General features: G+C 46.4%; 1 protein-coding gene and 1 non-coding gene across 2 annotated transcripts, besides 1 other annotated feature; both read left to right on the forward strand.

The window, feature by feature from the left end:
* Positions 1-1266: 1266 nt before the first annotated feature.
* atp9 (ATPase subunit 9) lies at positions 1267-1491 on the forward strand. The gene is given in 1 exon segment: positions 1267-1491. A coding segment is annotated over 1 exon segment (225 nt).
* Position 1489, forward strand, in atp9: a sequence feature (C to U RNA editing).
* Positions 1492-9161: 7670 nt separating the features above from the next.
* On the forward strand, positions 9162-9236 carry trnI-GAU. Its single transcript has one exon. It is a non-coding gene; the product is annotated as a tRNA-Ile (tRNA).
* The last annotated feature ends 2238 nt before the right edge of the window (positions 9237-11474 follow it).

The raw sequence follows: 11474 nt of genomic DNA on the forward strand, positions 1-11474 counted from the left end.
TCATCGGGGATGCGCGAGTAGCTGACGAGTATATCAATCGGTTCTGGCTAGGGCTTTCATTACCTAAATCCTTAGTGTCTGATACGGGTTATTTCGAGTTCGCGAATAAATTCCGCGGACCTGGAAAGGATCTATCACCTATCTCTGTTAAAATGATTAGATCCGCCCGTTTTCCGGTTGCGCTTATGCCAGTGCTTAAGCAAATAGGGGTAACGGATATTCAGAGTGTTCTCTGCGTTTGCGGGGGGCCGGATATCGAAGGTATTCTATGAAGCCTTCAGATGTTAACCCGAATTATAATCGGCATTGGTTTAGGCACATACTTGTTGCCTACTCCCCAAGTGGTATCTGTCCGATGCCCTTTTCTGTTTGGTTGGGATTCCCAGAGGGCTTGCTGGTGAATTGCTATCAATAGGGATGGTGCGTTGGATGCTCGTTGAGAGTTGTCGCCCTAATTGGGGTTACGTTGAAAGATTAATGGATGATCTTTCACGTAGACTCGACGACGACGCTTTGCTGCTGACTGAACAGCTTGAGCTCCGTTGGTGGGTTCACTCTTTAGTTAAGTATTGCAAATGGTACTACGAGGCGAGTGTTGATTATACTCGACCGATCGAGGTGTTCTTAGCCCCTCCTGCCGCTTGTTTTCATCCCGAAAGAAAAGACCAGTTAATGAAGTTTAATAAGTATGGTCTCATATTTCGGTGTTATGATCTCATAAGGCAGCGGTCTGCGCCACTTCCGCTTCCAGAATTTCGAAGTCGGAATGTAGATGTGGTATAATATATATATATATATATCTTTGGTTAAGATCTTACTGGGTAAGATAAAACAGTCCAAGTAAAACGTTTGTCGGTGGCAACATCGGCATGCGTTATATAAGACTTTAAGCGCACCTGAACTACCCATAGTCTATCTAGTTACGGGGTTGCACTCAATAGTCAATCAATTCGTAGTCCCAGTTCGGGGGCGTAGCCCAGAACACGAGAGGGGTAAACAAAAAATACAAAAGCTTTCTCGTTATATTTATTTATATAGTTATAGAACTATAACTAAGAGAAAGCGTCCGTTCACGGAGGTTGTTTGTTGTAGTTTTCTTTTTTTTCATCGAGTGGTGTTCAGTCTACCGAATTTATTAGTACAAGATCGAAAGCTTTGCATTCCAAGTGAGATGCCCAAGAGAAAAGGAAGGAGGGGAAGAATCGACGAGGAATCTATAACATAAAATAGTGAATGAAAAAGCGTGACGAGAATTCTCAACTCGAGATGTTAGAAGGTGCAAAATCAATGGGTGCCGGAGCTGCTACAATTGCTTCAGCGGGAGCTGCTGTCGGTATTGGAAACGTCCTTAGTTCCTCGATTCATTCCGTGGCGCGAAATCCATCATTGGCTAAACAATCATTTGGTTATGCCATTTTGGGCTTTGCTCTAACCGAAGCTATTGCATCGTTTGCCCCAATGATGGCCTTTTTGATCTCATCCGTATTCCGATCGAAGAAAGAAGATTTAATAAAGCAAGCACCTCTTTTTTTCCAGCCTTACTCAAACTCAAATAGGGGGTGGGGCGCAGTTCTTAAACAGAAGAATGGCGAGAAAGAGGAAGTGATTCAAATTCAAGAAAAAAGAGTAGAATTGGAAGTCAAGTAAGAAGGAAGGAGGCTAGTCCCCGAAAATGCCCTTCTTATATTATAGCATGGATTTCTTTGTCGTTGGGGTTTTCTTTTTCTTTTTCACTTTCTTTCCGCCCGATTGAAACTTACCTTTGACTGCTTCTATTCCCCTATTTAACTGCTTTCCCTATTTGCTTACGGATTTGCTTAACGAATACTTCCCTCAGGCTGGTTATTCCTTGCTTGACAAAGAGAAGGAAAAGTACTTTCAGATAAGAGTTTACTAGATAGCACTGGAAGGGAATCGCTATCGTATCTCTAAAAGGAAGGACGGGATTCCATCGAACGGAAAGCCTTCTTACGCCTTATTAGCGAGAGTTTTGACTGGCAGTAGTACCTACACCAACCAGAGGAGCGCTTTAACAGGACTTATGCTTCCCATAGACCGAAGCCCTCACCCGGAACAGGAACTAGGACCTTCGAAGGGGAACTACTGACCCACCTACATCCCCTCCCTAACGCCGCGAATAACCAGGATTTATCTTATTGCCATCCACAGAGCCCGGACTAGGAACATCTATGGCACCGGAACCGGATGCAGCGGCATCTGAACCAGGAACCAGTGATTCAGAAGCTAGCCTTTCACCCTATCCAATGACCCCGGAGAAGAACCAAACATCTCATTCTCAAGTTCCTCTGCTGGCCCACCTCCTTTTCTTTCTCTTCCATCCGCTCCGCCGCCAGGCAGCATTCAAAGTCCAATAAACCAATTCCTTAGAAGTCATTCGATTTGAAAATCATAACAAGACCAGGACGAAGTCATGTGGCAGCTTATCATCTTTCCCGACTACAAAATGGGGAAGCTCAAAAGGGGGAGGATGCGGAGTTACCAGACGCTAACCTTTTTGCAGTACGACAGCCTCCGCCGGAGACTTTGACAACTAAATAAAGAGAAAACTCAAAAATTCTCCCATTTGATATTCTATTTTTTCTTAAGACTGGGCTTCCCCAGAGCGCTCCGCCCGGTACAATAAGATTAGAAGGAAGGATTTGGTCCGTAAGGCAGCCAATTCTCAGTGAATGTTTGATATCCAGCAAGATACGGAACAAGCAACGGAAGGCCCCTCAAAGAGTAAGGCGCGCTCCTTGTATAGTAATGGCTCCGGCTTGCCTTCGACCAAGGAAAGAAAGTCACACCTGTCTCCCTATCCCTCAAGGGGAAGCAAGTATGCTGCTAAGCCGCTCACTGGCAGCATGAAATGAATCCATGTCTCTTCGTTCAGAGCCTTCAACCGGCGAGTAAGAGCCGGGTCTTCTCTTTGTCTCTCACCCGATCCAGTGGAATCCTATTCCTTTTCTGTTTCTCCTGGGCAGCATCTAACAGGAACTACCTTCCTAGCTCTCCCGGTCCTTCGACTTCGCCAGGCAATCTAGGTATTCAACTCCTAGTGACCAACCAAAGGCCATTCGCAGAACATCTATTGCACTCGAATCCGAGCCTCTAGCTGGTGACCCCATAGCTAGCTGCCTGCATAAAGACCTAGTCGCCAGTACCAGGATATCTCTCCTCTGGATGATGGCGTTCCTTTTCTTCCAAAGCCCGGCCATCTCTTTCCCAATCAAGTTCATCCGAACCCGATCAAAAGGAATGAAGTGAGCTGGCTCCGTTCCCCTCTCATCCGCTCCCCATCTCGTTCCCATTCATCCGACCCATCAGAAGCGGAGGAAGTCCCAGCTGAGCGAATTCCCATGTCTATTCGTTCCCCGTCTCGTTCAAAACCAGGGAGTTCAGGCCCTGGGATCCGGATTCAAGCGTTCTAGGCCCAACCGACCATCGAGTAGATCCAAAGGCAGCCATATCGTTGATTGAAATCTCTTCGTTCAAGCCCCAGCTTCTGCTGCTAGCCAAGCACCAAGTAATGGGCGCTCGTACTGGATCCGATCCATCGAATGACGGAAGCTATGAACCAGTACTTGACCGAGTGATTCCCCTGACGGAACGGAATTAGACTGAAATGCGGAACTACTCCTTCCAATGGCTTGCCTCGTGACCCCAACGGATGGAAGGGAGTACGAGCCGGCAAAGAACCTATTTGATCCAAGGACCGGAACAAGGAACTCAGAAGCATCTATTTCTCCCCTAGCGGCATCCTAGCAGAGGACAGCAAATCCACATCCCTCTGGGCAAGCAGCTGGTAGCAGTGACCCAATATCTGCGAACTCCCGTCTGCAGAACCATCTGTACCACCAGGTGCTACTCCTCTTCGCCATATCTATTTCCATCTCCGAATCGATCCGTTCCCGATCCTAGCCATCTAGTGGCTGGCCATACGAGCAAGGAAAGAAGGAAGGTGAACCCAGGTCGGTCGATGTTATTCCGTAAGATAAGATCAATGGTGATTCCCCCTGCCCGGTGCTAGGCGATCAAAAGCTCCATTCGAGAGACCAGTCAGCTCCCAATCAACTCGATCTTTGTCTTCAAAACCGGGATTCTTATTCCTCCCCCTGAAACCCTGTTTAAACCTCCCAGAAGCCCCTGATTCCTGTCTAAAACACGAGAGAACCTTGCCTTGTGGGTAAACCTTCGGCCAGGCCTCACTCTAGTTAGGCCTCTTCTAGGGGATCGTATCTAGTAGAGTAAGAAGACGATTCTTGATGACTATTATATTATTAATTCCACGTGCAAAACCGTGTATTCTCCCGGTGCTTTCCTTTCGGGTTGGACCAAGATATTCTTCCCCACGGGATTTAATTTGTTCCAGTCAATAAGGGGCATACCTTCAGTGTGCTTCTAGTTCTAGAAGGAATTCTTAACCCCTCGATTGAAGACGAGAGGCAGTCCTGTTCTAAGGTCGGCCCGCTCTTATCCTACTCCTACTCCTCCTACTTCTTCTCCTTCATCGTCGTTGGTCCTTCTCAAAGATTCTCTGATCAACCAGCGCCTAGAAGTCACCCTCCCGCCTACCTTACTACTTTCCTTACTGAACTGCCCTCCTGACTTCAGATTCAAAGATAAAATTTCCCCGCCTGAAAGAAAGGATGGAATTCCTGATCCGCTTAAACAACGGAAAAGCTTTCAAACAAATCAAGAGTGCGGGCGGAAAGGATTGAAAGAGCTTGCTTGAAAACCATAGATAGGCGCCTACCTGAAACTCGCCTACCCGAAACGGAAAGAGGTTTTTTCTCTCTGAAGCATTTTTTCTTTCTTTTCTTATTTGAACAGGAAAGAACTTAAACAAGGAATGAGCGAAAAGACCTTTCTTAAAGAGTACTGTTGCTTTCTCATAACTAAAAAGCAAAAAAACCGATATTCAGAAATGTAGCTCTGTTGCTGACCTTAAAAGCTTACCGAACTAGCCTAGCGGTTTTATTCTCTACGACCTCACTTTCCTCATTTGTATGATCGTGCACCACAACACATACTTCACTCGCTGCGGTAGCGCTCAGTGTCGGTCGTGTACCCGGTGTGGGCGTCTCCTTCCCCACCTACCTTGCCATCAAAGTCGCAATGAGAAGTGTCCGTGAGATGATGAACCTTCCTCCTCAAAGCTAGACCCAGCTAAGCTAATTCGCTTTAGAGTGCCTCTATCTAGCTCTGATAGCGAGCGTCGTTCGTCATCTCGTAAATGACTTTCATCAATCAAGCCCTCTTTTTCCTATGTTCTTTTCCCCGCTCTAGCCCTGCCTGCTTCGGAATCGGAAAATGTCTTGCTGGCGAACTAGAAAGAGTTACCTTCTACTGGAACCCCAAAACTACGATTTCTGCGCTCTCAACATGCATTTGAGCAAGCTTCCGATCAGCCTCGTAGCCGTCTAGCTCTTTCTTCCCTCTCCTGTTACCTTTCCTGCGTTCATTAAGACAGGTCGATTGCATTTGCTGTTTTGAATGCTTCAATCGCTACTGAAAAAGCCTGAATGGGAATCATACTGAGGCTTCAACGTGAAAAATAACGCATTGAAATAGCCTTTGAAAGACGTTCACCTCGTGCTTCTTTCGAGGGAAGCACTAGCTTAGCGCACAGCTCTCCTGTAGCTTATTGCTGAACTGAATTGCACTCGGTCTACACCCTAACCCTTCCGAGAATTCAATGTCTTTGAGTTGGTGGTAAGTGAGTAGAGCCCCTAAGTAACTCATTTAAGTAGATGAACCACGCAGCCAGGCATCACCTGACTGAAGAAAAAAGACAGGGTATCGGAGGACCAGTCAACCTCGTAGCAAGGAAGACTCACTGATGATTTAGATGGAGGGCGGAATAAGGCACGCAGAATAGTACGGAGTCGGAGATCATAAGACTCAAATCTTTTATTAGACAGTCCTATAGCCCGGGGCATGAACCATACATAGGATTTAATAGGGACGGGGTTCCAGTGAGCCCCAAGAAGGCAGGCACCAACCGAAGAGCATAGCATCGGAGACAGGAACTTCGCTCCAAAGAACGCTTTTGAGCGATAGCACAAACTGAGCTAGATGTGTCGTCGACCACAGAAGTGGGCCACGCTTAGCCAATTCACCCGGTGCTTGGGACAAGGCTCATAGTTTGTCTCATATCTAGCCCTTCGTCTGCACGTTTCACTCATGCTGAACACCTACTCAATCAAAATTGAATTCGGAGACTTCGGAATGGTATCGAAGACCAGAATCAAGCTCGATAGGTTCAGGTAAGGAGGGTTTCAGGATTTCCGCGAAAAAGGCATAGGAATCCGTTCCCTGCCAGCCTCCGTTTTGTTTGACTTGGGAGGGGACCCAGCCCTCTAACGTTGCGTGAGGGGTGCAACGGTCTCATGGGGCGGATTTCTTAGAGAATGATGTTAAGTAGCCCTACAACCATCGGCATACCCTGGCCCGTCAGGCTGCTTCTAACACCTTATCGCGTCAATTGAAGTCCACCTTATTTAAGATGAGGCCCTTCGATCGATCGGTTCAACCGGATCAGGGTCTGACCTCTCGATCTTCGGGGAATTAGGGAAGATCCCCCTCTTTATCACGAACCGACGGACAAACGGAAGTCGTAAATAGGAGTTTGGGCAATATGCTTCGCAGGCTAGTTGTAGAAAAGCCCAAGCAGTGGGATTTGATCCTTCCACATGCAGAATTTGCGTATAACAGGAGCAAGAGTCGCACAACACAGATGAGTCCATTTGACATTTTGTATGGGGCCAATCCAAACAGCGTCCTAGATTTGGTTCCTATACCAAACTCAGGCAAGATTAATGGGGATGTAAAGGAGCTAACACGTCACATTCAATCCATTCATGAACAGGTTCACCAAAGGATTGAAGCTAGCAATGCTAAGTATAAAGAAGCTGCTGATAGACATCGACGACCATTTAGCGGGTTCCCTATTATTTTAGTCTTGGTCGAGCCATTCCGGCTACAGGACCGAAAATAGCCAGATTGGAATCCCAAAGCACTTTCCAATAACTGAACCTCAACCGAGCTGCGGAATCCAACACTTAAAGCCTAGTGCCCTTCTCAAGTAGTAGTTCCGGCTTTACGTAATAGGGACATCCCCAGTCTTATATATGGGCCCTTCTTTCAGAAAATGTACTTGATCCGAACAACTCAACTACTAGTCTAGTATGGTAGTTTTTTCCATATGCATATACAAGGGCTGGTCTTTCTTCGAACTGAGCAAATAAATATAGATTCGATCTGCTCTCACTAACAAGAGTGTCTTTCGCTTTATAGGAAAACACCCACTTAACTAGCTTTATAACCAGATGCCAAAACATTCCGTGTGGTGAGAGGCGAGCGAAGTGAGGACGACTGTCAAGAGAGAAAGGAACGAAGGAGACGAGAAGCAACACGAAGCCCAGTTCGGACCCGAAGTCGATCTTTGACTTCAGAACCAATGGAGGGTTTAGCAGCTGAAAGCATGTCTGCAGACTTGGAACAGATGAAAGAACAAATGAGAGAACTAATGAACATGGTAACTACCATGATGTCTGCACAGATTACTGAAAATCCGGCACAGACCCAGCAACCGCAGCAGGCAATACCATCGCAATCAATACCTGTTGGGCCTGGGGCTTCCCAGGTGACTGGTACTACCACGGAAATACCCAAGCTGTAACTTTACAACGAGAGGGCCTTTTGTCTTTTTACATGGGCTTCGCCCTGAGCGCTGGAGTTTTCTGTCTTTCTTACCTGCTTAGGAAAACTTCTATCTGTCGTCTACGAGGCTTCACACCCTAATTCATCTGCGCCGGATAGGGTTTTTATCTAAGCCTGTACCCGGGTCTTGATGAGCCTGCGTAGTATTAGGTAGTTGGTCAGGTAAAGGCTGACCAAGCCAATGATGCTTAGCTGGTCTTTTCGGGTTCTATCTTGTTTATTTGGTATGGCTCCTTCATCGTACAAAGATCCTCCTGCAACCCAACCCACATATAGCACACACTGGATTCTCGGCCATACCCTTGACCCATCTAAGTTGATTAGTTAGGAAAAACTCCTCTCTGCTTTTTTTTTAGTTTGCTATGGGGCATGTGAGCAACATAATCGCCTATTAAAGAGCCAGCACACCTCGTCAGCATATTTGTTTCGGGATTCCCAGTTTCTTATTCAGTTGACCTTACAGCTTCAGTGCTAGTAGTTCAGAATCCAGTTTACCTGAACGTGGTGACGAATCCATCCAAACCAAAAATAGGAAAATGGGGATAGGGGCGAATAGGAAACAAAAACTATAGTGGCTAGGTAGCATCATCTAGAAAGCGGCAACAAGGCGAGCAGTTGAATCCGTTTATTCAGCTTATCCAACACCTCGCTAGAAGCCTTCCCATATCGGATTGAGCTTTATTGAGTAGTTGCACGAAGGGGCACTGGAATGGTATGGGTGCCGTCCCAAAGAAAGCCCTATGAATCTCCATTCTGGCTCCAAGGTTGCCGCCTTCCTGTGCTTCGAGCTCTTGAAGTCATGCTTCAGGCTCACTAGTAGAGATCTGAGAATAGGGGCATCTCGGGATAGCCTAAACCTACCTGTCTATTCTATATAGAATATCTATTCTTAATTTATATAATATATAATAAAATAAAATATAGCAGACTGCTTTCACTGGCCTTATTAAACTACCAGCACAGGAAGGGAAGAAAGAAAGAGAGAAAGGCATACGGTAAGCACTTGAGTTCAAGCATGCCGATAGGGTGGTTCAAGTTCCGCGGCTAGGGGAGACTTACTGAGAAAGACGGTAAGCAGCAAGCATAATGAAGTATAGAACGTCATACGTTCAGACCTAAAGTGGTTAAGATAGGCGGCAAGCCAAGCTGTTCGGTGAGTTAGAAAGGTTTTAGGCTACACCGTTCAGTGAGTTAGAGAGAGTACTACTAGGTGGTAAGAAAGAGTTAGGCTGGCAACGGCCCCAAGAGCCGAGGTAGGTTGATTAGCCACTGGCAAGAGAAGCTTAGGCTATAGAAATGGGTGGGAGACCTTTAGATAGACCATAATACTAGGTGGTAAGGCTAGCAAGCAAGAGGTGGGGAAGCATAAGAAAACTACCCGGATTAGGCCTCTAGTATAGCCATTTGATTGATGGGGCTGAACCGAGTAAACAAAAGTCACGATTGAATAAGAAGTTCCCTGGTGTGATTTTGTTCATACCGGAGTGTTGGTTCAAGTCCAGCTCGTGACGGAGAGTAGCAATCTCTTTTTCTTAAAGCAAACTAGCTGACTAGGCCTTCAGTCAATATAGCAAGTTCAAGATGGGGAAACCAGTTGACTGTCTCTTGGTCAAGCGTACGATCCGAGCAAGGTACTTTCTTATTTATTTCTTCGCTTGGAGCAACCCTTTTTGGTTGCCATGGATTCATAAATGGGTAGACGCAACCTGTTTGTCTTTTGTACGCCCTGCCCTTATAGAAAATAGTAGTATTACGCTCTTCTTTCTGCCAGAGAGATCGACTTGAAAGATCCAACCCCCAAAGTGCTCATTGAGTTGAGTATCTCTTGAGATCCGGGTGCGCGAGTACAGGATATCCTAACATGTGAACACCTGTGAACGTCCTTATGTCATGCCAGAGGGGAAGACGGCTCTAAGCTTTTGCGATAGTCATCCCCATGGTGAGTTGCCGGCTCACACGGGTCCTTCACCCCCAAAATAATAACAATCGGTTCATGAGCTGGGCTTCAAGCTACAAGACCCAAACAATTCAGTCAGTGGGAAAGTCAGCATGCGAGGAAGATGTATAATAGGAATGATGGAACCGAGCAGAGAGAACCCGGGGCGGGCAGGAGGATACGCTATCGAAAGAACGCCTACCTAAGAATCGAACTAGAATGAAGAAGTAAGTAAAGAAGATAGGAGCTGGTGGTGCATTTCCCGCGGAAGCAATTGTAGCAGCTCCGGCACCCTGAACGGAGCAACTAAGTCAAACAAAGGCCCTCGGAAGAGCCTGAAGTAGAGAAACCTCAAAAGTAAGTTATCGACCTCTACCTTTACTCCTCTACTCTCGCATGGGAGATGAACCCAATTAGTCTGGGGTTCCAGTTGTCAGTTAGAAAAAAGAAGGGAAAAGACCTCTCATTGTGGTTTGACTTCTGAAGAGAAAGAGCCACTTTTTCTCCTCCAATTGTTCTGTTGGATGATAATTGGATTGAGGATGAAAATCGTCTAATTCGAAATATCAAAAAATGATGACTGAAAGCTCTAGCCGAGTAGCAGCTTCTTATGTGGAAAGGTACATATTCCGAAATCAAAGCCAGGACCCGAGGTTGGAGCTTTTCCTAATGAGTGTCCCTCGGCCGCCCGATATGCGGGACAAACCTGAACCCGTCGATTTGCTCGAAGTTCTTTCCTGTTCAATTTCATAATAAAGACGCAAAGACGAAGACGCAGCTGCAAGATCTATCTTCTCGTTTTTGTCTTCTATTAACTTCCAGTCAAAAATAGGATAGGGCTAATAGGTAATCCTTATTTTCTTTTGCTTTTGGCTAAACTGCTGGCCGTAAAGCCCTCATTGGCTAAGCAAAATAAAGCAGGTAAAGTCTAGAGAACAATTGGAAATTGCGAGTCTTCTAATTCTCATTCAGAACCTAGTTGACTAGATGTTAAACAATCACCATGACTAAAACTAAGATCTCTACTTTTTTGCCATATATACTTTTAAGACTCAGTCACGCGGAGGGCAGACCAACCGCAAATCCTGAGTGGGTGAGGGACCGGCTTAGGGAACTCTTTGACTGCCGGGCCATTCTTGTTGCGAAGGAAAGCAATTCCGAAAGCGGCTACAACCTTCACGCGGGCATCCTTAACCGGGATGCCTCAAAAAACACAGCCCTGAAAAGAATAAGGCGGGTCTTCCCTGAATGGGAGGGGCGCACGTTGGATGTTCAATTCCATATAAATTAGGCGTCCATTTGTGGGTTCCTTTTCAAGCTGGACGGACAACCCCTTGTGTGGGGGGAATACTCCTCGGAATAAAGACTTTCGATTGCCGCCGGGGCTAGTCAAAAGAACAAAAAGGCTACGACTAGAACCCCAGCGGGGCAACTCCAAATCATGGAGGCGAATCCCCCCGAGCAACTCCAAATCATGGGGACGACTCCCCCTGAGAGAATCATAAGAAAGCTCGAAAGATGTAACCATTGGTACGAAATCTATGACGATCCGGTCTTAAGGAAGCTTGCCGTGAAGTCCTATGAGAACATTCGGAATCTATACGAGGATCTGCAGGCTCTTTCAAATTCGCGGGCGACGCTAGGAGAGCGCTTTCTTTCTTATTTACACAGACAGGGTCAACCAGCTGAATACGAGCTCGAAGAGCTCCCAGAGAGGTATCTAATGCTTGACTGGTAGGCTTCTTGCCTCTGCTTTCATCGGCTGCTACTACCCCGGACCTTCAGCGTCCCATTTTCCGCAAATACATTGATT

The sequence above is a fragment of the mitochondrial genome of Camellia sinensis (assembly GCF_055761805.1).
Source record: "Camellia sinensis mitochondrion, complete genome".
In the NCBI taxonomy this organism is placed as follows: domain Eukaryota; kingdom Viridiplantae; phylum Streptophyta; class Magnoliopsida; order Ericales; family Theaceae; genus Camellia; species Camellia sinensis.